At 44.7% G+C, this 26,955-nt stretch overlaps 1 protein-coding gene across 1 annotated transcript in view; it reads left to right on the top strand.

Moving 5' to 3' along the window:
- Nucleotides 1–588: 588 nt before the first annotated feature.
- cds1 (CDP-diacylglycerol synthase (phosphatidate cytidylyltransferase) 1) overlaps nucleotides 589–26,955 on the top strand; it is a 46,581-nt gene continuing 20,214 nt past the window's right edge. Inside the window, exons 1-2 of the mRNA XM_083644874.1 lie at nucleotides 589–874; nucleotides 24,115–24,269. Of these exons, the coding sequence (XP_083501000.1) occupies nucleotides 806–874; nucleotides 24,115–24,269 (224 nt within the window). The 5' untranslated portion in view covers nucleotides 589–805. The remainder of the gene's footprint in view (nucleotides 875–24,114; nucleotides 24,270–26,955) is intronic.

Genomic DNA, 26,955 nt, shown 5'->3' with positions numbered 1-26,955 from the left:
GTACATTTTTGCTAATGCCTAAATGTACCCTTCTTTATGGCTGACTTGTGCATAGGGCCTACCGTTCTTCCTTTTTCTCTGTATGTGAGATCTTTGAGAGCAAAGCAAACCAGAGTCCAATTCCTTGTATGTGTACATACGGCCAATAAAGCTGGTTCTGATTCTGATATAATGAAGGAAAGGTACAGTAAGTTTGCAACAAAGGGTGAGAGAGGCTTGGTGAGGATGGGATTTGGAAGGGACACTAGAACAAAAGGAGATAAGGTATATGGATTACACAGAGATGGGTAATGGACTTCTTAAAATACACAGGTTTGTTTAATTGAATTTAGCATTTTATTCATTTGATTTTATATTTCCTAAACGAATGTAAACTTGATCCTGTTCTACATACTCCGGTGCAGTAGGTGGCGGTATTCACCTTAAAAAGAATTGGATTGCAATCCGCCATAAAATGCAAGGAGGAAGAAGAAGAAGACTGGAGCAGTGATTTAACTATACCAGTGTGAGGCAGCAATGCACCAACCCGTGCCTAGTCTGCCGGAAATCAAAAGAAGAAGAAGACCGGAGGAGCAAAAGGAGAGAAGGACTGCGGTGATAAACAAATACACGCATTGGAGAGAGACGCTGGCGTCTGGAGGTCTGATGAACCAGTGCTTCGACAGCGTCAACCGACTTAAATTTGAAAGTTGAAGACGGATTAAAAAGCCAGGGGGTTCTCTTAAAACTCGGGCATTTGGTCCCATCTTCCCTCGGACTCGGCTTATGTGACACTAGCCCCGTCCTCCACCACAGCCAGGCGAACATGACGGAGCTGAGGAAGCGAGGTGGCGGCGCAGACCCTGCTGACAGCACCGACAACATCAGCGACAGGGTAAATAAATGCCACCTCAATGTGTCCCAAAACATCACCAATACCTCCGAAGCTTCGTCCTCCACACAACACGTTTAGCCAGGCTTTGTTAGCTCGCTGGCGAACGAGCTAGCGTGAGCTCGGTTGACAGGTTAGCTAACGAGCTACTTAACGTTAGCTCGCTCGGGTTAGCCTGCTGAAACATTCACAGACGCCCAGTATTTCGAAATAACGAGTTGTTTTTGGTGTGGCGTTTTAATGTCAACACCATGGTTGCGCATAACCTGCCATGTTGTGACGTTAACTCCATAGCGTTAGTTAGCTAGTTGTGCAGCCATCGATGTCACGCTCTTGCTAGTTCAATCAAAGCCGCTGTTGTCCTGTAATGATAGCTGTGAATCTGCTCAGCTTGGCAGCGCTTTGGAAAGTTTAATTAAAGCGTGCGAGAACAAAACAAACAAACACGCATCATGGTGTGGAAAGCTTTTCAGCTCCTAATGTGAGATATAAGCAGTGATCATCAAGGACCATACACACATTAGAGCCATGGATGGAGCCTAATTTGATGAAATTTTGTCTTTCAGACGCAAATCTGAGAATATCTTTTCTTGTTTTAAGACATGGATTTGTCCATAACTCCATGACTATCTGTATTGTAGGTAGACAGATAATGAAACTATGATAAAAAAAAATACTCATACTTATACATTATTTAAACTGTGCCTTGTTATAACTGCCTTGTAAATGAAATACTGCTGAATTCATGAATTTGCCAGGTGTCTTCCTGGTACCTCCTCAGGGACCTCTGGTGGACCACGGACCTCACGTTCAGAACCACTGAGATATAGTAAAGTACAGTTGCGTACAAATCCGTTGAATCAGCACATGCTCCATTTATTTGACCCAGTGAACCATGCACCGTGATGTTTGTCAACATCAGTTATTCCCTTGTAAATACCACACCATGTTCACCAAGTACTTTCCAGTAGCTGTGTGTTGCATTGATTCAGTGATGACTGACATACTTTTCCTGAGAGTCACGGGGTCAATGACAGATGAGATAAGGCTTTATCAGGAGAGACAAACTAAGACCAGAATTATCAGGAGAGACAAACTAAGACCAGAATAGCCTAAATGGATTTCAAATACACATTGTCACGTCCTCAGGAATGTCTTCTGCGTAGCCTATTCATATTTGCTTTATAGCTTTTAAGGTGGAAATGAATTCATGTTTTAACAAGATTTCTTACCACTTCTTTAGAGCATTTAAGAAATACTGAGGATTTCAAGATTGCTTTGAGTTTGTTAAGATGTGTAAGCATGACGACTTACAAGACTTATATATGTGACGTATATGTGGACATCTCTGTGGATTATTGGCCAGTTATTTTGAAATAATTTGTCCTTGAAAAGTCCTTGAAATCTATCATTACAAAAAAGTGCCAATGCTGTTGATGAATTGCAATTTTGCACTATTTCATGTATGTCCTTGTCCAGACAGTTGCAACACCTGACATTTTTGGGACTTTGGAACACCAAAACATAAAAAAAAAGTGCACGTTTATTTTTGCACTGATTTATTCTCCACTTTCTATTGCATTGCACTTTTCCATCTCCATCTTTTGAAATGTGAACAGTGCTTTTGCAGCAGCTGCTGTAGTTTCCATTCCCTGTTCCCCAGAGTCATGAAGCCAAGTGCTCTCTCTCACAGTGGGACAGTTTCAGAGGTTAATTGGCGTTAACCCCACCCTACCGCTCCATTAACCCCACCCCAGTACCACTCCAAGGAATCCTACAACCAGCCCCTGTGTTATGCAATATGCATGCAGGCTCTTTTGAGCAATCCCACCCCACCCGCTGGTGAACTGGCCTTGCAGAGAGAGGAGCTGGTGAACTGGCCTTGCAGAGAGAGGAGCTGTTGATGAACTGGCCTTGCAGAGAGAGGAGCTGCTGAACTGGCCTTGCAGAGAGAGGAGCTGATGAACTGGCCTTCCAGAGAGAGGAGCTGGTGAACTGGCCTTGCAGAGAGAGGAGCTGATGAACTGGCCTTGCAGAGAGAGGAGCTGATGAACTGGCCTTGAAGAGAGAGGAGCTGGTGAACTGGCCTTGAAGAGAGAGGAGCTGGTGAACTGGCCTTGCAGAGAGAGGAGCTGATGAACTGGCCTTGCAGAGAGAGGAGCTGATGAACTGGCCTTGCAGAGAGAGGAGCTGGTGAACTGGCCTTGCAGAGAGAGGAGCTGGTGAACTGGCCTTGCAGAGAGAGGAGCTGATGAACTGGCCTTGCAGAGAGAGGAGCTGATGATGAACTGGCCTTGCAGAGAGAGGAGCTGGTGAACTGGCCTTGCAGAGAGAGGAGCTGGTGAACTGGCCTTGCAGAGAGAGGAGCTGATGATGAACTGGCCTTGCAGAGAGAGGAGCTGGTGAACTGGCCTTGCAGAGAGAGGAGCTGGTGAACTGGCCTGGCAGAGAGAGGAGCTGGTGAACTGACCTGGCAGAGAGAGGAGCTGGTGAACTGGCCTTGCAGAGAGAGGAGCTGGTGAACTGGCCTGGCAGAGAGAGGAGCTGGTGAACTGGCCTTGCAGAGAGAGTAGCTGGTGATGAACTGGCCTTGCAGAGAGAGGAGCTGGTGATGAACTGGCCTTGCAGAGCGAGGAGCTGGTGATGAACTGGGCTTGCAGAGAGAGGAGCTGATGAACTGGCCTTGCAGAGAGAGGAGCTGATGATGAACTGGCCTTGCAGAGAGAGGAGCTGCTGAACTGGCCTTGCAGAGAGAGGAGCTGCTGAACTGGCCTTGCAGAGAGAGGGGCTGATGAACTGGCCTTGCAGAGAGAGGAGCTGATGAACTGGCCTTGCAGAGAGAGGGGCTGATGAACTGGCCTTGCAGAGAGAGGGGCTGATGAACTGGACTTGCAGAGAGAGGAGCTGGTGAACTGGCCTTGCAGAGAGAGGAGCTGATGAACTGGCCTTGCAGAGAGAGGAGCTGGTGAACTGGCCTTGCAGAGAGAGGAGCTTGCTGCAGAACATCTTTGAAATTGTGCCAGCAGTTCAGAGTGGCCCAGAAACAGCGCCTGCCTGCTTGTACCCCACAGTCAAACGATGTGCTGCTGTAACTGCTTTACAGCTCAATGTAAAGCAGCATGCTCAGTGCTCACTCCTTTAGTCGTGTCGTTGCAACAACAGACATTTCTGTGCTACTTTGAGGCAGTTCCAAAAGAGTGAATTCAGTAGTAATGTTTTTTTTATACATTGAATCTCTCCTCTCTCTTATGGGGCCGCGCAACCACAATACACCAAGCATGTTTTTGCGGTTTCGGTAGCAAGTGGGTTTTTATGGGGTGGGGTTGCTGGCCCCACGCCCATTACCCCTAACACGCATGTCTTTGATGGTGGGCGATACCCGGAGGAAACCCACACAAACATGTGGAGAACATGCAAACTCCTCACAGAAAGGACCTGGGATGGACCGGGGTTCGAACGCACAACCTCCTTGCTGTGATGTAAACAATGTAATGCTTTTAGCAAATGTTTTCTGCGAGCTGAAATTAAAGTGCTCATTACTGTGGTGTTTCTGCACTGCACTTCCCAGAGATCACCTGTCAATCAAACAGGGTGGGTGGGGCTGTGACTTGGTTTTTCTTTTGATGCGGTATAAGTTTCTGTAGGTGGCGCTCTTTTCTCTCTCTGCTCAAGCTAAGTAACTAGCCAGTTCTTCTTCTGTTTATTACAAACAAAACTGCTGTCACTGCTGCTGGCATTGATACAGTCGGTCACGTTACTTCCGGTAATGCGTGTGCGTGTGTGTGTGTGTGGCCGTGGGGGAAAATGGGAGGATTTCCCCCACGCTGACCCATTGACCACGCCATGTCTATGACGAGACACCGCCTGGATGTATCGTAAAAGGCATCATCACCTCCCCTGGGCTGGAAGATTTTTCCCGTGGTTGAGCTTAATCAATAACAGTGGGCTTACTAATATATAACCTGATGACCTCCTTGTAGAATGAATGGACTCTAGTGGTGGTTTGAGATAATGAGAGCACAAGTGTAATGATTCATTATGAGGCACATAGGTAGGCTACTAGGTAGGTAGGCTACTAGGTAGGTATGCTACTAGGTAGGTATTAGGGGTGGGGGAAAAAATCGATACACCACAGTATCGCGATATTTTGCCTGACGATATTGTATCGATATTTGGACGCCAAGTATCGATATTGCAAGAAAAAAAAAAAAAAAAAGTTCCAAGGCCAGCACTAAACAAATGGTAGCATATTTTCATTTTGTTTTAAAAGTAACAGTTTTGTCATAACAGTCATTTACAAATTCCCCAGTTACTGAATGGGCTGGGCTGCACAAGATGTTTTGTGTAAGTGAAGTGAAGTTGCAAAAACTACATAAGTACAGTAGTCCACACACACATCCAGTTAAGGTGGACTGTAAGTAGACTGTAACAAACAGTTCAGTTTGTCAGGTGCATGCAACTATGACATGACTTTATGAAAGTTGTTGGTCTGTCTACTTGACAATGTTGCTGCAATAAAATGGTTGAAGTCAGATGGACAGACTGAATTTTTTTTCTTATATAAACCAGATGTTGACAAAGTTTTCCTTTGGGGACATCATTTGCAGTTGAAAAAGTAAGAAATCGCAATATATCGAGATATCGCAATATTCAATATATCGCAATATCGATATATCGCAATATCGAAAATATCGCAGTATCGCAATACTATCGTATCGCAATACTATCGTATCGCAATACTATCGTATCGTGACTCAAGTATCGTTTCAGTATCGTATCGTGGGCATCTGGTGATTCCCACCCCTAGTAGGTATGCGGCTTCTTTCTGTGCACTTGACTTCACTTGGTCAGGCCAGTAGTTTTTCCATAGTCCTGCTGACAGACAAACAAAGGGAGCTGAAAACATCACCTCGTTGGCAGAGCTAACACACTGTACAGTACACACAACTGCAGGCCAAGTTGTGAGCACACTGCCAGCCAGGGTTAGCGGTTCAATTCCCACTGCTGCTACCCATGCTAAAATTGTAGTCACTCGTGGAACCGTAATACATCCACCGTGTGTGTGTGTGTGTGTGTGTGTGTGTGTGTGTGTGTGTGTGTGTGTGTGTGTGTGTGTGTGTGTGTGTGTGTGTGTGTGTGTGTGTGTGTGTGTGTGTGTGTGTGTGTGTGTGTGTGCCGTTTAGTCATTCTGGCACAGTGCTCCACTTGATGTCTCACTAGTGTCCCTACTTGTCTGTCCTCACCCCCTTCAGAGTCCATTTTTAGCTAGCTGTCACCCACAGCTGTCCTACAGTACGTACATTCACCACACACACGTCTTCTTGAGGAATACACATGTTAGTTGTCGAGTCACACAAACATGACTAGACAAATACATGTGTTGATGTTTTGGAGGGGAAACCCATCTGAATTCAGCTAACCCACATTTTTATTTGCAAAGAGTTAGATGACCGACATTCCTAAACCAACCTACATTATTAAGGCAGCCCAATCAATTCAGTGTAAGAAGTATCCAACTGAGGTTAGTTCAGTTGAGGAAGTTATGAGGATAGTGTATTTCGAAGCCATCAGGACGCACAGGTACATCCACTCTTATTAAACCCACACGCGCTGTGAGCATTATCTCCAAGGTCAATATTTACTCTCATTAATTAGTCAGCCACATGCAGCCGGTGGTGTGTGTACGGGTTACAGGAGGTGGTGTGTGTGTACGGGTTACAGGAGGTGGTGTGTGTACAGGTTACAGGAGGTGGTGTGTGTACGGGTTACAGGAGGTGGTTGTGTACAGGTTACAGGAGGTGGTGTGTGTACGGGTTACAGGAGGTGGTGTGTGTACAGGTTACAGGAGGTGGTGTGTGTACAGGTTACAGGAGGTGGTGTGTGTACAGGTTACAGGAGGTGGTGTGTGTACAGGTTACAGGAGGTGGTGTGTGTACAGGTTACAGGAGGTGGTGTGTGTGTACGGGTTACAGGAGGTGGTGTGTGTACAGGTTACAGGAGGTGGTGTGTGTACGGGTTACAGGAGGTGGTGTGTGTGTACGGGTTACAGGAGGTGGTGTGTGTACAGGTTACAGGAGGTGGTGTGTACAGGTTACAGGAGGTGGTGTGTACGGGTTACAGGAGGTGGTGTGTACAGGTTACAGGAGGTGGTGTGTGTACAGGTTACAGGAGGTGGTGTGTGTACGGGTTACAGGAGGTGGTGTGTGTACGGGTTACAGGAGGTGGTGTGTGTACAGGTTACAGGAGGTGGTGTGTGTACAGGTTACAGGAGGTGGTGTGTGTACGGGTTACAGGAGGTGGTGTGTGTACGGGTTACAGGAGGTGGTGTGTGTACAGGTTACAGGAGGTGGTGTGTGTACAGGTTACAGGAGGTGGTGTGTGTACGGGTTACAGGAGGTGTGTGTGTGTACAGGTTACAGGAGGTGGTGTGTGTACAGGTTACAGGAGGTGGTGTGTGTACAGGTTACAGGAGGTGGTGTGTACAGGTTACAGGAGGTGGTGTGTGTACGGGTTACAGGAGGTGGTGTGTGTACGGGTTACAGGAGGTGGTGTGTGTACGGGTTACAGGAGGTGGTGTGTGTACGGGTTACAGGAGGTGGTGTGTGTACAGGTTACAGGAGGTGGTGTGTGTACGGGTTACAGGAGGTGGTGTGTGTACGGGTTACAGGAGGTGGTGTGTGTACGGGTTACAGGAGGTGGTGTGTGTACGGGTTACAGGAGGTGGTGTGTGTACGGGTTACAGGAGGTGGTGTGTGTGTACGGGTTACAGGAGGTGGTGTGTGTACAGGTTACAGGAGGTGGTGTGTGTACAGGTTACAGGAGGTGGTGTGTGTACGGGTTACAGGAGGTGGTGTGTGTGTACAGGTTACAGGAGGTGGTGTGTACAGGTTACAGGAGGTGGTGTGTACAGGTTACAGGAGGTGGTGTGTGTGTACGGGTTACAGGAGGTGGTGTGTGTACAGGTTACAGGAGGTGGTGTGTGTGTACGGGTTACAGGAGGTGGTGTGTGTACAGGTTACAGGAGGTGGTGTGTGTACAGGTTACAGGAGGTGGTGTGTGTACAGGTTACAGGAGGTGGTGTGTACAGGTTACAGGAGGTGTGTGTGTGTACAGGTTACAGGAGGTGGTGTGTGTACAGGTTACAGGAGGTGGTGTGTGTACAGGTTACAGGAGGTGGTGTGTGTACAGGTTACAGGAGGTGGTGTGTGTACAGGTTACAGGAGGTGGTGTGTGTATGGGTTACAGGAGGTGGTGTGTGTACAGGTTACAGGAGGTGGTGTGTGTACAGGTTACAGGAGGTGGTGTGTGTACAGGTTACAGGAGGTGGTGTGTACAGGTTACAGGAGGTGGTGTGTGTACAGGTTACAGGAGGTGGTGTGTGTATGGGTTACAGGAGGTGGTGTGTGTACAGGTTACAGGAGGTGGTGTGTGTACAGGTTACAGGAGGTGGTGTGTGTACAGGTTACAGGAGGTGGTGTGTGTACAGGTTACAGGAGGTGGTGTGTGTACAGGTTACAGGAGGTGGTGTGTACGGGTTACAGGAGGTGGTGTGTGTACAGGTTACAGGAGGTGGTGTGTGTACAGGTTACAGGAGGTGGTGTGTACAGGTTACAGGAGGTGGTGTGTGTACGGGTTACAGGAGGTGGTGTGTACGGGTTACAGGAGGTGGTGTGTGTACAGGTTACAGGAGGTGGTGTGTGTACAGGTTACAGGAGGTGGTGTGTACAGGTTACAGGAGGTGGTGTGTGTACAGGTTACAGGAGGTGGTGTGTACAGGTTACAGGAGGTGGTGTGTGTACAGGTTACAGGAGGTGGTGTGTGTACAGGTTACAGGAGGTGGTGTGTACGGGTTACAGGAGGTGGTGTGTGTACAGGTTACAGGAGGTGGTGTGTGTACAGGTTACAGGAGGTGGTGTGTACAGGTTACAGGAGGTGGTGTGTGTGTACGGGTTACAGGAGGTGGTGTGTGTACGGGTTACAGGAGGTGGTGTGTGTACAGGTTACATGAGGTGTGTCTGACACACAGCTTGACTCCTCACAGCCAAGGAATCTTTCCTGCCCCATGTCCTGGCCCTGTATTCAAACAGTGCACTCTAGTAGATGTATACCAGTTCTATGGTTATTAAATAAACAACAACTTTGTGCTGCAGTTGAATAGAAAACGGTCTAGCTGTTAGAAAGTTGTTGGCAACAGCAGTGCTACTTCAGGTCAATGTTTGATGCTGATTAGCCTAATTCCCTGCTGTATGAACTAGCCCATGTAGGCTATATAGCTTACTCACCATGCTGTATGAACTAGCCCATGTAGGCTATATAGCTTACTCACCATGCTGTATGAACTAGCCCATGTAGGCTATATAGCTTACTCACCATGCTGTATGAACTAGCCCATGTAGGCTATATAGCTTACTCACCATGCTGTATGAACTAGCCCATGTAGGCTATATAGCTTACTCACCATGCTGTATGAACTAGCCCATGTAGGCTATATAGCTTACTCACCATGCTGTATGAACTAGCCCATGTAGGCTATATAGCTTACTCACCATGCTGTATGAACTAGCCCATGTAGGCTATATAGCTTACTCACCATGCTGTATGAACTAGCCCATGTAGGCTATATAGCTTACTCACCATGCTGTATGAACTAGCCCATGTAGGCTATATAGCTACTCACCATGCTGTATGAACTAGCCCATGTAGGCTATATAGCTTACTCACCATGCTGTATGAACTAGCCCATGTAGGCTATATAGCTTACTCACCATGCTGTATATGAACTAGCCCATGTAGGCTATAGCTTACTCACCATGCTGTATGAACTAGCCCATGTAGGCTATAGCTTACTCACCATGCTGTATATGAACTAGCTAATGTAGGCTATATAGCTTACTCACCATGCTGCAGGAACTAGCCCATGTAGGCTATATAGCTTACTCACCATGCAGTATGAACTAGCCCATGTAGGCTATATAGCTTACTCACCATGCTGTATGAACTAGCCCATGTAGGCTATATAGCTTACTCACCATGCTGTATGAACTAGCCCATGTAGGCTATATAGCTTACTCACCATGCTGTATGAACTAGCCCATGTAGGCTATATAGCTTACTCACCATGCTGTATGAACTAGCCCATGTAGGCTATATAGCTACTCACCATGCTGTATGAACTAGCCCATGTAGGCTATATAGCTTACTCACCATGCTGTATGAACTAGCCCATGTAGGCTATATAGCTTACTCACCATGCTGTATGAACTAGCCCATGTAGGCTATATAGCTTACTCACCATGCTGTATGAACTAGCCCATGTAGGCTATATAGCTTACTCACCATGCTGTATGAACTAGCCCATCTAGGCTATATAGCTTACTCACCATGCTGTATATTAGGGATGGGCATTTCTAGCAAAAACACTATTCGAAATTCGCTGGCCAAATTCGAATTTAATTCGAAATTCGAAAATAAAAATAAAAATGTAAAAAAAATTAAAATTTTTTTTTTTTTTTTTTTTTTTGTGAGTGAAATGTTGCATTGTCTCCCCTGATTCTAAGTCTACGGCTTTATTAATTAATATAAAAAGCTTCTGCTGTGGATTTTTAGCTCAAACAAGCATTGCACCACTGAAGTAAAGAACATGTTACATGACATTGACATTTTCGAAAATAAAAAACAGTTTTGACAATCATGAGTGGTTCATTAAATATTTAGTAGGCTCAGGTCTGAGTGCCAAAGGGGTGCCAAAGTCACCCCCTCTCCCTCTTCATGGGATTTCATCCGCCATTCATTTTTCCATAAACCTTGCTTAAAATGCTTATAAAAATTGTTTTACTTGCTCAAACCAAGCGATTTGACTATACTTAGAATCAGGGGAGACAATGCAACATTTCACTAAAATTTTTTTTTTTTTTTTTTGAATTTCGAATTTCAATAATAAAAGTCGACCTTGATAATAACAACGATTATTCGAAAATTCGAAATTCGATGCCCATCCCTACTGTATATGAACTAGCCCATGTAGGCTATATAGCTTACTCACCATGCTGTATGAACTAGCCCATGTAGGCTATAGCTTACTCACCATGCTGTATATGAACTAGCCCATGTAGGCTATATAGCTTACTCACCATGCTGTATGAACTAGCCCATGTAGGCTATATAGCTTACTCACCATGCTGTATGAACTAGCCCATGTAGGCTATTAGGGCTGTGGCGATTCACTTATCTCCCGATTCGATACTATCACGATTCTTGGGTGCCGATTCGATTCATATTGCGATTCTTAAGTATTGCGATTCTACGATTATTGCGATTCGATATTACGATTTATTGCGATTTTTGTTTATTTTTTTCTTTTCTTTTTTCAGTTTGTTTGCTTTTTTACACTAGATTAGAACATGGGAAAAGTTGAATCATACACTAGAGACTGTATATTATATATCATGAGTAGGGCTGGGCGATATAGTTAAAAACAGGGGCGGACTGGGATCATAATTCAGGCCGGGCATTAGATACCAAGCAGGCCAGGCCGATATGGGCCAACGCGCGCGAAATTTGGGCCGTTTGAAGCCAGATTTGGGCCGTTTGAAGTCCAATTTTACAATGAGATGCACCCACTTTAACCCTGAAGTGTAATTATTACTTCAGACTAACTAATAAAGTAATAAAACCACTAGTAAACCAGTAGGCGGCGCCTGGCCTGCTGTTCAGTGAGTGGCCTGACTGCAAGCACCCAAATTTTTTTTTTTTTTTTTTTTTTTTTTAAATTTGCGATTATCGATTCTGGAATAAAAGATCGATCCAAAAAATCGTGACATTAAAAATCGCGATACTTAGGTGAATCGATTTTTTCCCCCACCCCTATAGGCTATATAGTTTACTCACCATGCTGTATGAACTAGCCCATGTAGGCTATATTAGCTTACTCACCATGCTGCAGGAACTAGCCCATGTAGGCTATATAGCTTACTCACCATGCTGTATGAACTAGCCCATGTAGGCTATATAGCTTACTCACCATGCTGTATGAACTAGCCCATGTAGGCTATATAGCTTACTCACCATGCTCCATGAACTAGCCCATGTAGGCTATATAGCTTACTCACCATGCTGCAGGAACTAGCCCATGTAGGCTATATAGCTTACTCATGCTGCATGAACTCATGTACAGTAGGCTATACTATAGCTTACAAAGTGATCCTCTAGTCTCCCCTGTGGCCATTGCTGCTGCTGCTGCTGCTGCTGATAGAGCTGTGTGGGCCTGTCTGTTGTGCTGCACTGCCAAGCTCTCCTTCAATAGCAGCTTAAGGGGAGGGAAGCGGCCGCAAGGTGCACAAAAGGCGTCCGCTCCAGAAAAGTGCTGCTGCCGGCGTTTTATTTTATTTTATATTACTGTATTATTATTATTATTATTATTTACCCCCCACCCCCAGCATCAGAGTGGAGCACTTTGAACATTTGCGAAATGCAAAAAGCGCTGTGTGACGTCGACCGTCGAACAATATGGAGGAGTGCCAGTGGAGAAATAGGACATTGATTTAATGTACGTTACTGTTACAGTGATCATAAAGACAGGAGAGAGATGAAGCTGTTACTGTTACAGTGACCACCTCTGTATGTTGGTATTGACCAGTCATTGTTGCATCGCCTGCAGCTTGTGCAGAATGCAGCAGCTCATCTCGTCAGTCTTGGCCTCGCTCCACTGGCTCCCAGTGCCTTTTACAATTGATTTTATTTTTAAGATTCTGTTGTTTGTTTTTAAAGCTCTAAATGGGCTGGCACCTCAGTATCTAGCTGAACTCCTGCACTTTTATGCCCCTGCACGAGCACTGAGATCAGCCAATCAGCTGCTACTGGTTGCCCCAAAGACCAGAGGCGACCGAGCCTTTGGGGCTCTGGAATAGCCTGTCCTGGCTCATTAGATCTGCTCAGACCCTAGAGATCTTTAAGTCTTCTTTGAAGACTCACTTTTTCTCCCTGGCTTTCAACTGGTTCAGCTATATTTAGAATCGGGAGAGACCATAGAACATTTCACTTGGACCACAAAAAACAACATTGAATTTTGTTTTCTTTAAACCCGCATTTTTTATGTTTTGGTCCGAGTGAAATGTTACGCGGTCTCTCCCGATTCTAAATATATCTAGAACCGTTTGGTTTGACCAAGTAAAACGATTTCTATAAGCATTTTACAAAATGTCGATGGGAAAAATAAATGGCGGATGAAAATCTCTGGTACGGTGCTGAAGCAGGAAGTAGGCGGTCACTTTGCCTCTCTCTATATACACCAAGGCAGGGTGGTTTTTCCCCGCCTCCTTGTCAGGGATTATGCTAGTCCCACACACTGAGCTGCTGATCACCTGGCCTCCCCTCCTCCTCCTCCTCCTCCCATCTCTCTGCAGAGAACACATTAATAGCCATGAAGAGAGGAGGAGGACAGGGGAGGGTGAGATCCTCTCTGCAGAGAACACATTTAGCCATGTGAAGTGGAGGAGGACAGTGAGCTGAGCCACAAGGACAGTCATATGCTGCCGCTGGCTTTTGCATCTCTCCCACTCATACAGAGAAAGCCATTGTATCAGAGCTAGGGATGCAACGATTATAAATTTTGATGTACGATTATAGTCTGAGAAAAAACCACGATTATCACGGTTTCACGATTATTGTTATGGACGTATAAAAATCACATGAGCATTCTCTAAATAGAGGTTTTATTGTATTTCCCCCACAATCTTAACAGTTGCTGCCTTCCGGAATACTAATGCACGATATGGATTTTTACAGCCGATAGTATAGGCCTACGCTAACCGATAAATATTCTCCTGGCCAATAACCGATACGTTAAACATACTATTGTTACTTTTTTCACATTTTTGTATTTAAAAAAATAAGTTCTTAACCTGTATTTTATGCACACCTGGGATTAAAAAAAGAAGAAAGGGCAGATGTAGTGAGCAAAGATGGATGATTTAATATTCCATGGCTCTGACCTAATCAAATCTAACTGACATCACTATTGTGAACATAAAACAAACAACATTTCTGATATAATATATATATATATATAATACAAAAAATATTTTATTATTATTTTATAGAAGCGAAAGCCTATAGCTGCTTAGTCTGCAGAAAAAAACACAAAAGGCATAGTAACTTAGACTCTTATTGGCATGTTACTGGCAACTAAATGTGCCGTCTGAAATGAATTTTGCATTGGGGTCAGTTCTATTGAAGTGATGATGGGGCAGGCATGGAAAGCCTCACTATAAGCCATCATGTGTCGTTTCACTTTTTACTGGAAAATGCTCCCTCTGGATTAAAGAAAGGACACTCTGTGGTGTTGACTGGTGTTTGTTATGTAAATGTGCGCATTTGTTTTCCTTGTCTCAGTCAGATCATGACTGCCAAGCAGCTAGCTACGTTAGCTTCACGTTATTAGGCCTACATGTAACGTTAGCGGGTTGCTTTTGGAGTTGACACAAACCCTTGATGTTTCTTTTCGTGTAAAGCATGCGGTTCTCTATGGTTTAGGCCAGCGCTGGGAGCATGAAGTGCTTTAAATGCGGGGATGTTTGGTCACAACGAGCTTGAGGAACTATGTACGCTAGGCTATGGCCAGCTAGCTAACATAATAGCCACAACAGCTAACGTTAACGTCAATGACTGTATGTTAACGCTAAACAAATCCGCTGCCTCTTCCCCACGTTTGGTTTAACGTAACACCAGCTCAGACTTTCCCCTAATCTCAGAAACCTTGCGGGACATGTATTGCAACATTTATGTTGGGCATCCATGGCTAGGCTACAGACTGGCTACTACTGGGAGACATGGCAGCTGCCTGTGTTTGGTGCCTCCGCTAAATAGTCCGTGCGGAAACGAAGCGAGAGAGACAGGTTCCTCTCCTTCCAGCGCCGTCTGCGCCGCATGGGAGTTTAAACTGACGGACTGTTGTGAAACAAAACACTCGGTGTAGCGGAGCCTCTGCGGTTATATAACCGTGACGTTTTAAATCGCGGTTAATAGTCAAACCGGTTAACCCCTGCATCCCTAATCAGAGCCACTTTTTTACTGGAACCAACGTTGGGGTCGGCCGGGAAACCAAGTGGGCTCGCGTGGAATTCAAATGGGATCGCCTCAAATTTCTAGTAATTGATCGATACAAATAAATATTATTGTAATAATAAAGACACCACACACAATTTAAAACAGCCGAACATATTCACAATAGTGTCGGCTTAATGACAAAATGTTCATGTAAATAATATACATAATTGTCATGGATAGAGACATAACGTGTGACCCCTGTTATTAATAGAAAGGTCTTTCTTCAGTAGGGAGGTGGCCTGTTTAGCGATATGCTGCAGGAACTGAGCTGTAGTCCTGTTAGTGGAGTCTGTGTTAAGTACCACATATTAGGGATGGGCACTTCTAGCAAAAACACTATTCGAAATTCGCTGGGCCAAAGTCGACTTTTCGTCGAAAGTTGTCCACCGCTAAAAAAAAGAAAAAAATGCGAGTCAAATTTTACATGGTCTCCCCTGATTCTAACTATAGTTGAATCACTTGGTTTGACCAAGTAAAACAATTTTTAGAAGCATTTTACCCAAGGTCTATGGAAAAATAAATGGCGGATGAAATCCCATGGAGAGGGAGAGGGGGTGACTTCGGCACTCTATTGTCGTTAGGCAGCCAGAGCTGAGCCTACGTTACTTAGCCTACTACGCTAATGTTAGCATTAGCGTAGCGCCGAGATGGCCCAGGGAACAGTAGACTCTACAGTAGAGCTCTCGTAAGTGGAAAGGAGTCATCTGGAGACCAGTGGGTTTGGAGATACAAGAGCACAGTGTTGATCCAATCAAGAAATATGCTCTGGATTCATGTGGGGGTAGAGACAGGATAAATACCCCTTATGCAATGGCTGCCACAATGTAACACAGAGCTTTCCTAGAAGCGCAGAGTTGTAGATGAGAGATAACCTCTTTGTGATTCACTTCAGAGTTCAGGAGTGCACGCACACACACACACACACACACACACACACACACACACACACCGTTTTAAGGGTGTTTTTTTACTCATATTAATGATAAAAAATAACTGAAGAAATGAAAGAAGAAATATAATACATGCTGCAGGCGAGAAGTAAGAATCCCTGAGGAGCTTATTAAAGTTTCTCCATCCACAAGAGGAACAAAGAAGACAATTAGAGACAGAGGACAACAGACACCAATCGAAAGCAAAACTCTGAATGGAGGACAAACAACTAAACTCTGTCATGGAAATTTAATCAGTGAAATACCTGTTTTTGTTTGGCAGCTTGAAGCTTGAAAACTTGTTAAACTTGTGCGTTCAGTTTGTGTCTCAAGTTGCTGAATTAAAAACAAGAAGGGGCAGCATGGTAGTAGGCAGTAAGCATCCACCAAATACTGATAAATGTATGGATGTTAAGTTTGTCTGCTCTAGCAGTTAGCCAACCATTCTTTAGGGGTCCACTTCTATCTTAAGGCTCTTTCACACACAGATCGCGCAAAAATTGTAGTTTAGGAGTCCCGCAAAGCCCGCACCCTTGCCACAGAAATTGCTTTCACACAGAGCCAAGCAGCACGGCCACATTCCCGTGCTGCAGTGTACTTTCAGGTGAAATCCCCTGCTCCCGGATTGAAAGGCAAGCGGAGGGATTTCCTGCTCCTCCTAGCCCAAATTAATATTTTCATAGGTTAGTGTAGCCTAGGCTACTGTATGATGAACAAATTCATTCAACAACAAGACTTCCCTCCTAGTCCGCTGAGCAGGGAGGATAGGTGCACTCGCATGGTGGGCGGGCAGATCGATATGGTGTCCTACTATATCGTTCCAAATGAGTAGGCTATACTAAAATTGGAACGATACACGACCGCCCGCATATCAAACAGCTGCAGTCTGCATAACGTTCGTCGGGGGAATAGTATAGGCTATAAATGCACATGACTACTTAACGTTAGTAGTTTTTGTAAGGCAATGCACAGAGCTGATTTCGAGAGGGAATATCCTCAGACCAACTCGCCACAGACAGCTATAGCCCTCTGAAGCTTATTATTATATCCGTTAATTTTACCTACTAATGTCAACATCGTTTGAGCATAAAGCCTAACCACACGGAGCATTCCTCCTGGCGTCCCTGCAGTCATGATTGTATAGGCTATTTTTTTTACTTTCACTCGTGCACTTTCTTGATACATGAGGTGATTTCCCCTGTAATTTTTTTATGAATGAGCTGACCATTCGCACCTTTTCCGGTTCGCTGCGACGATGCTTTCAAATGGAGGCGGGTTGCCAGGTAACCCGGCGCTGTTACTACCTACCGTCGCGGGACAAAAGGCGTAAAACAATTATCCACCAAAGCGCGTTCACGACTTTCACATCGGAGGCGCGAATCCTATTTTCCGTGCATTTTTCGGCTTTCAAGGCCGGTGTGAAAGAGCCTTTATACTGTAGGTCTGGGAAAGTAGTGGACGTTTCTCTGGTGAGTTTTGGGATGAACTTAGTTTCCTGCTCTGGTTGCAGTGCTTTCACCGGTTTGATCTTGAATGCTGCTCAAACAGCCAGGAGGACTTGTTGTTATCACACTGATTTTGCAGCACTGTTTGGTGTTTGACTGTGAAGTGATTGTACTCGGTTGTTAGCAGCATACTTTGGTAGATAAACAGAAGATTAACGCTGTTTGACACTTTCATTATGAAGCCTGAGTTTTGTGTGTGTGAACTCAGGAATGCACTGATTGTTGAAAGCTGACCCGGGCTGTTTCATTTTGTACAAACAGATTATTCAAATATAGTACTCTCTGTCGGCACCGTAAAAAGGCTCAAAGAGGCTGTCTTGTCTGAGGAGTTGACCTTTGACACCTCCGGTGACTATATTATTCAACATCCCCCTCACTGACTCTTGGCCCACAGTTTAAATGTGTAATTATTTTATGACTTTATTACAACATAGAAGTGAAGTGATTTAAAACACACTGATAAAACTCAATGACAACAAGCAGGAAAAAGGAAATACATTTACGGTGTTGTAAAGATAATAAGTGGCTTGTAAAGCGGGAACGAAACTTTCAAGGCAGAGAAGAATGGTAGAAATGTGTGTTGATGTTCTATGATATTAGTGGTACTGGTACAGGCCGAAGCAGTACTGTGATGGGTGTAGCATGTAGGGTATTGAACAGGCCGAAGCAGTACTGTGATGGGTGTAGTAGCATGTAGGGTATTGAACGGGCCGAAGCAGTACTGTGATGGGTGTAGCATGTAGGATATTGAACAGGCCGAAGCAGTACTGTGATGGGTGTAGCATGTAGGATATTGAACAGGCCGAAGCAGTACTGTGATGGGTGTAGCATGTAGGGTATTGAACGGGCCGAAGCAGTACTGTGATGGGTGTAGCATGTAGGGTATTGAACGGGCCGAAGCAGTACTGTGATGGGTGTAGCATGTAGGGTATTGAACGGGCCGAAGCAGTACTGTGATGGGTGTAGCATGTAGGGTATTGAACGGGCCGAAGCAGTACTGTGATGGGTGTAGTAGCATGTAGGGTATTGAACGGGCCGAAGCAGTACTGTGATGGGTGTAGCATGTAGGATATTGAACAGGCCGAAGCAGTACTGTGATGGGTGTAGCATGTAGGATATTGAACAGGCCGGAGCAGTACTGTGACGGGTGTAGCATGTAGGGTATTGAACAGGCCGAAGCAGTACTGTGATGGGTGGGTATAGCATGGCATTCTGATGACAGGGTGGTGGAGCAGTACTGTGATGGGTGTAGCACGATGGAATTTTGAGGACAGGGTGGAGCCCAAAGCCATTAGTGTTATTTGACAGATTCAAGAGAGAGTTGCGGGCCTTTCATGTCGTCAGGTCCTGGAAGGGAAAGTGACATTGTTTGGCACAGTGACTGACCAATCACAAAATTCTCCAGCCACTTTCACAGCCAACTAGATTCCTCGTCTAGAAATAGGACCTATGATGGATGTTATGGAAAGTCTTTGAAAGGTGGTGTGAGAGGGCGTGGTGGTGAGAGGGTGTGGTGGTGAGAGGGTGTGGTGGTGAACCTTGCTGTCCTCAGATGTATTGTATAGATAAAGTGGATGACCAGTAATCACTCTGTTTACTGCCCCTTACCAGCGAAGGTGCATCTATCCGTAGAGTTCATCATCACGTGACACATTGACAGAATACATGTTATACTAATCGAAAAAAGAAAAAAATAATCCCCCCGCCTACTTCCTGCTTCACCAGAGAGTTTCATCCGCAATTTATTTTCCCATAGACATTTCGTAAAATGCTTATAAAAATAGTTTTACTTGTTCAAACCAAACGGTTCAGCTATAGAAACAGGAGAGACAGCATAACATTTCACTCTGACCAAAATGTTAAAAAAAATCACGGCTTTAAAGAAAAAAAAATCTGTGTTGTTTTGGTCTGAGTGAAATGTTCTATGGTCTCTCCCGATTCTGAATATATCTGCTGCACCGTTTGGTTTGACGAAGTAAAACTATTTTTATAAGCATTTTCCGAAATGTCTGTGGGAAAATAAATGGCGGATGAAAATCTCTGGTACAGTGCTGAAGCAGGAAGTAGGCGGTCACTTTGCCTCTCCTCTCTATAGAATGGAGAAAGAACTTCAAACGCTGGTTGTTTACCTGGCAAAGTGCCTAGTAGGGTAGCCAAATGGAAAAAAATAAAACTTAAGCATCACTTATCTAGCAGCTGGTGTTCATTTCCTAGCAGGCCCGTATCTAGCCTGCCACACTAGGGTGGGCTGGTAGGGGGCAACTTTGGCGGTAGGTTGCCAGAGGTTGTGGGTTCGGGGATGGGGATTAAATTGCATTATATTCAGTGGCGCTGGAAGTACTTTTAGGTAGGAATGGACTCTCGGTGCTGCCTGCAAGGGCAGCGCCGAAGAAAATTTGACGTTTTTTGGACTTTCATCCAAGAATATTTAATTTTAAATTAACATTAGGATTATACTGTTGTGATGTCATTATTCAGTATCTTCTCCTTTTCTCACTCACTTTCATGTAACCACCTGCTCTCCCTTTAGTCGTTTTACACTACAACAGACAGCAACACAGGCATAAACACTGAACCAAATTGTTCCAGTAGGAGTCACCATTCTGTTTTGGGTCACCAAACTGTAAGTAGGAACTTTCACTCAGGTGACAGGCCAGTGTTTACATTATTATTGTCAAAACTATTAGCAAACTATGTACAAACTAACTATTTACAAAACTATTGCTATATTTCCAAGACGTTTAGTCTTATTCAAATTCAAACTGAAAAGTGACAAAGAAAACTACTTTGAAAGCAGATTGACTTACCCTTCGTTTCATTGGATGATCTTATTTCTCAAATCAAATTAAAGACTAGTGCAGTGAGACTTAACCATAGCTAAAAACTATTTGCCATTTAGCCTTCAAACCTATATCTACAAGACTTTTAGTCTTATTCAAACTCAAACTTTGAAAGCAGATTGACTTTGTTACCCTAACAAATAAATAACAATCCTTCATCCATAGTTTAAAATAATCAACTCCATAATATTCTTTGCATTGGATGATCTTATTTCTCAAATCAAATTAAAGCTATAACTACTGTTAGGTGCCCTAAACTAACTAACCCAGTGGTCTCCAACCTTCGGGTCGCGACCCTAAGTGCGGTCGCCTGGAATTCAAAAAGGGAGATAATTTTTTTTTTTTTTTTGGGTGGGCAAGATTAATTTTTGGGTGGGCATAGCCCACCCCTGCCCCCCCCCTAGAATCGGCCCTGTTTCCTACTATGATTATTAGTGTACAAATCTGTGAACTCAAATGTCTTGGAGAGTGTTAACAGCCCACTAAGTCCATCTGCGCTTCGTTGCCAGCGCTGTGGTTTCTTCCCTTCTCCAGTCCAGATATGTAAGTTCCGCTGCGTGACAGACCACACCGTGACACACACACACACACACACACACACACACACACACACAGACAGACAGACAGACAGACAGACAGACAGACACACACATACACAGCGTGACAGACCACAGCAGCACCGTGCAGCGTTCCACTGTTTCAGTCTGCACACAGATCCACCTTTCCCTCATTAAAACCTGAGTAGGAGGCTACACTTACCACTGTTCTCTCCTAACTCGTGTGCAGTGCCACCACCGACACAAGTGACCCCAACAACCCTCCCCAATCTCAACCCCAACTTGCTCCCAATTACAGCGCTTTCCCAGCTAATTACAACGCCAGAGCCAAGGTCAGCGACCCCTTACTGCTCAATTAAAAGCTCTGCGCCTCAACACAGATCCCTCTCTCTCTGCTTCACCGTATTTAGCCTGCTTTGGACAAAAGCAACCATGAAAGGCAAGAAATGTCCGAGTACATCAGCGAGCCTCTCAACCACGAGAGGAAACTCAATCTCCCACAATGTGTGTGTGTGTGTGTGTGTGTGTGTGTGTGTGTGTGTGTGTGTGTGTGAGAGCTCAGGAGGGATTTCACCGGCTTTTAAAAATAGCCTCTTTAGTCTTTAGGGATGAGAAAAATAACATCTCCACTTGCCATGTCGTTACATGATAAGAGCGTTAGTGGTGTTCATTTCCAATGTCTGTCACAATAAGACGACTCTGTTGTTAACGAGTCTGAGACCTAAAAACAATGATCTATTTATGAATAATTAATGAATAATTATTATCTCATTGTTCTCTCTGCTGCTCTGACTGCCAACAATTCATTTTCATACCTGCCTCAATGCCTGGTCAATTTCCTAAATTCACGTGACTCGTCCGTTGTTTTACCAATCCGATAGATCTGTGGAATGGAGAGGAACATGTGACCTGTGATAGATGTTAAAGACCACTCTGCCCACCACAGACAATGACTTTCCAGCAGTTGGCTGGTGGTCAATGGTTACTGTGGTCCTCCAGCCTAGAAAGAGGATTGGGACATAATAACAGGAGATTATAAAGACGATTGGGTCATAACAGGAGATAAAGCATTTTTGTGCCAAGGACCCCAAGGTAGAGGGGATTTTGGGCTGAGGGCCCACAAACTGTCTATTTAGCTCATATAGGAGATTAGGAGGTAACTGTGGATCGTGGCCAATAGAAAATGAAATAAATCAAAGTATCCTTCAGTAAAACAGGATGACAGAAAGTATTGATACCATTGATATATATTTTTTTATGTCATCCAATAAGAAAATTCAGTCTATTAGGGCGTCGGGCGAAATGGCCCTAAAATAACATCACAGTACTTTCAGGCTATTTCTGTGATAACGAGGTGAATTAAGAGGAGCTATTTTACTATTAGAGAGAGAAAGTCAAGGTAGCCCAACTGACATGATGTGAAAGTTAATATGAAGTTATCACACTGCATTTAATTTGGATGCACTGTGTAACGTTCTGCAGTTCCCAACCTCTCTGTTTACTGGCTTTAAATCCAGATTAAAGATTCATTAACACAAATAAAGATGCTTACCTCCTGGGGAGCAGCCTGTTAGCCTAGCGACATGAGGTATAGCCTTTCAGCTTGGCCGTGCTCCACCAGTATCCCTGCTCTGAGATCGGCCTGCACGATATGACGGAAATCTGTGCGATAACATTATTCAATATTGTGACGATGATATGACTTGGGATAAACAAACAAATATTGAAGTAGGCATAATTAGCTAATAGCTATACAGTTCACTTCCTATGTCTTTCTGCTGCTGACATAGAGCCCAAACATTGAATATCCTGTGCCCATAATAAGTTTGGCTCTCTGTTACCGACTCAGACTGAAGGCGGAGGGGTGGAGCGCACGGCTGTAAGGGAAAGGTGTGCGCTGGATTTACTACACAAGACAAAACCATCGCATGCCGAGTGTGAATGCATGGCGCGTGTAAACGAAATGATTTTTGTTGTTCATTTCAGGCAGTCTTTGCGATGTGTTTATTGTGCATGTTCATATCGCGATTTATCGTCGTGCAGCCCTACTCTGAGATGAGGGTTTTTTGGGAGGGGGAATTTTGAATTACTTTAGCGATTTCTGGGTTGGGAACTGGGAACTTTAGAAACATTAAGGGCAAGTAAGTAACATACAATTTAAAAAGAAGCAACTTCACTTGTAGTAGTTCTCTTGGTTGCACAGGTAAACTAACTGCTGTCACGTTCAGGTGAGGTTGACACACACTCTCCATAGCTTCAGCTTAGTGAGGGTTGCTTTGGGAGGTTGAAGAAAATCACACAATATATTTTGTTTATATTCTCAAAATGCCTACCTTACCTCACAGCCCTAATTTAATAGTAACAGTAGTTAAGGGACAATTTGTTTGAACACACTGACACTCCCAGGCCTACTTGAATCCTAGGTAAGCATAAAGGACATACGCAAGTTCCTCTGTCTCCTCCCCTTCGGACACAAGTTCCTCTGTCTCCTCCCCTCCTCTGAGCAGCTCACACCACCTTCTGTGAGTGGGCCTGGCCTCGCGTGCCTGTTCTCAGATTAGACTCGACTCTATTTGACTGCCAACATTTACTTCTCATTTGCATTGATGGAAGTCTCAAAGTGCTGGCTCTGTGTCCTTCTCTTGATGGGATGGGTGGCACTCTGTCTTGTTGTTGTCGGTTAGTCTGCACGTCGCCCTGTGTTGTGTCTTGTATTTTTAGCTGCGACCAGCAGCTTTATGAGTCACTCTGTCGGTTGGTCGGCCAGTCGGTCCACAAAAGGTTTACCACCCTTTAGCAAGCACAACCTTCGCCCTAGGAGGCTGACATGTGGCATGGCGGTCAAGTGTGTGTGTGTGTGAAGGTGAAGGTGTGTGTTGTGTTCGTGCCATTTGGCTAAAAGGGAGCGGTGGGGGTGGGCTTCGAAATGCAGGGTGTCAGAGGCAGAGTAGGGTGGGCTGCCCCCTGCCATCCTGCATTTTGGAAATGTGCATAATGTGGTAGGGCTGCATGATATGCAAAATAAATCATATTGCGGTTCTACTGACAGATATTGTGATGGGGATACGATTTTAGTGGGAATGGTAATTTTTGTATTTCCTTTTCACTGAAAAGAATCAAATAAAGATCTGATGTGAGTTGTACAGTCTGTAGCAAACACGCATGGTCCCTTAACGTCTGGAGAATCTGACGTGTGGGCCGGGGCATCTCTGTAGCACCACGATGCTTCATTCACTGGATGCTGTGACACATTTGACCTTGATCCAATCATTGCAGGCTATTGAAATGTGTGTGTCTGTGTCGTGGCAGGAGGCTGATGGCGAGGACAGGTTGGGCCTGCAGGGGGAGGCAGAAGGAGAAGGTGACGGTGACGCTAAAGCAGACACTCCAGATGTTCCTGCGTCCACAGATGCTGACAACACTCCAACGTGTCTCAACAAAGCCCTGCAGGGGCTGCCGCCCAGGTAGGCCCCGCTCACAACACCCACACTCACAATACACCTCATGCAGCCCCGCCCACTTGACCCATTGTAGCACGACTCCCTGTTCAAAACGCCGGCAGTTTTACCTGCTCAAACTAGTCTGACTCACCCGGTCACACCTAGTTTGACTCACATTATGAGTCAAGACTAGGTTTATGAGTCACAGGAAGTGTAAATACAATCGGAACGTCCGATTGTATTTACACTTCCTGTTAGTATCTCATTCCAGGCGGTCTCTTCTGAATAAGGTACGGTAAATACAGTAGGGCTAGACACCAATATGCCACTATTCGGATATTCCTTCGTTGGAGTATTGGGTTTTCTACTTTTGGATTCGGATAATCGTATTTGTTTGTTTGTTTTGTTGTTTTGTTTTTGTTTTGTTTTTGCTGCTAAATATAGTCACTTGTAGGCTGGCACTAGGACCCTGGAGACATCAGAAGCAGTGAGCTTGCAGTGTTGCCTAAACCTAACCAACCGATGCGAGACATGTTTACTTAACAACAGATGAGCGTAACCGGGCACGTCGGTATAGAGACAGTGGCCTACTGAAACACATAGGCACACAATGGTATTGGGGCCAGCCCTACAATTAATACAGTTGTTACTACTGTACTTCCACATTCTCACAGTCGTTCTACTGTTCCGGCCTCACTACAGTAAGATTCTGTCGTCGGCTCCACTAATCAGAAGTAATTTAACAGTAGTGTCAAGCCTGCAGTCAGAAGCAATGTATTAACACGAGGGACAATTTGTGCTCAGCAGCTGCCTTGGTCCAAAATGGCGGTGAGCCAACGCAAACACCAATGCTTTTTAGTCCACTGGTCAATTTTGAACCATTAAATTGATACCGTGAAATATAAAACGCCTGCATGCATCAAATGTAACAGTGTTTCCAGAGTGACCTGCATGCATCAAATATAAGAGTGGAATAAACTTAAATTTGTAGGATTCCAACATTTCAAGTAGGAAAGGAAAAGTGTGCAAGCATCTAAAATGTGCAGGTCAGTTTGGTTCCTGCTTTTATATCGACTGACTGAACTCTCCAAACAATTCAAGCTTGTAAATAGAATTGAGCTGAAGAAGCCTCAGGCTCTAGTTTCAGCATACTTCTGCTATAATATATATATATATATATATATAGGCTCTAACTCAGTTTCCCCTCCCTCTCTCATGAGAAGACTCTTTGACAGAGTGATTGATCATATATCCCCTCTGCATGTAGGTTAATTGGACCAGAAATAGCCAAGTATGTATAGCTGGGAGGAGTGGGAACCTGGAGAGGTGTTTGAACATGCTCTTAGCTCTTACTGCCATGAAGGAGACACAGGGGCTGTTCAATGCCGCTGGTTACCTTACGTAGTGGCCGATAGAGTTTGTAAACCTACTGGTCATCAGTTGTCTCAGGATCCTGAGTGATTCAGCCTCAATCTGTAGATCACCAACATCACAGCAACCAAATATAGTAGTATAGTATACGGATTTAAAGTAAGTTCTTCATTTTACACAAAAGGCAAAACAGGACCTGTTCCGTATTCATATTCCCATCATCGCGCCGATTATTTGGCGATCTCCATTCTCCAATTGCACAAAAACCTTTGAAAAGTACGGGGGAAATATTGTTGTGCTGTCCTGATACACAAACAACTACACATTTTCTGTTGTTTTAGACCAGTGTCGTATTCTGATATTTGTCGCTGTGAAGAATAATCTTTATTTATGTCGTGGGCCGTGGCAGAGTAAGTAGGGACAAGACGACTATCAGTGTAAATCTCATTGTACACCAAAATCTCAAGTCTGGAAAATGTATGGATTGTGTAGAAACTTCTTGTATTATTATATAACTTCTTGGCCTTTCTTTTGAGTGTGGAAATGCTTCTGCAGCTCTGTTACACGTGTTTGAGTTTGTCAGTTTGAGTCTTAAGCACAGTGAACACAAATTAATCTTGGTCCTGTTTTATATACATATGAGAAATGAAGGGCTTGACCTCTGAGTAACGAACAACAGGTCACATGACCTCTGAGTGACAGACAGGTCACATGACCTCTGAGTGACAGACAGGTCACATGACCTCTGAGTCACAGACATGTCACGGGTAAAGGCTCATGTGCACTACATCACTAATACCTCTAGGCTCAACTGCTGCAGAGACCTGTGCATGAACAGACCTCAGAGAGAGGGAGAGAGAGAGAGACCTGTGGATGAACAGACCACAGAGAGAGAGAGAGACCTGTGGATGAACAGACCACAGAGAGAGAGGGAGAGAGACCTGTGGATGAACAGACCTCAGAGAGAGAGGGAGAGAGAGAGAGAGAGACCTGTGCATGAACAGACCTCAGAGAGAGAGAGAGGGAGAGAGAGAGAGACCTGTGCATGAACAGACCACAAAGAGAGAGAGAGGGAGAGAGACCTGTGGATGAACAGACCACAGAGAGAGAGAGGGAGAGAGACCTGTGGATGAACAGACCACAGAGAGAGAGAGAGACCTGTGGATGAACAGACCACAGAGAGAGAGAGGGAGAGAGACCTGTGGATGAACAGACCACAGAGAAAGAGAGAGACCTGTGGATGAACAGACCACAGAGAGAGAGAGAGGGAGAGAGACCTGTGGATGAACAGACCACTGGAGAGAGGGAGAGAGACCTGTGGATGAACAGACCTCAGAGA

Source organism: Poromitra crassiceps (assembly GCF_964638095.1).
Source record: "Poromitra crassiceps genome assembly, chromosome: 10".
In the NCBI taxonomy this organism is placed as follows: Eukaryota; Metazoa; Chordata; class Actinopteri; order Beryciformes; family Melamphaidae; genus Poromitra; species Poromitra crassiceps.
Note: the sequence above shows the minus strand (reverse complement) of the source record. Positions and strands in the feature narration are given on the sequence as shown.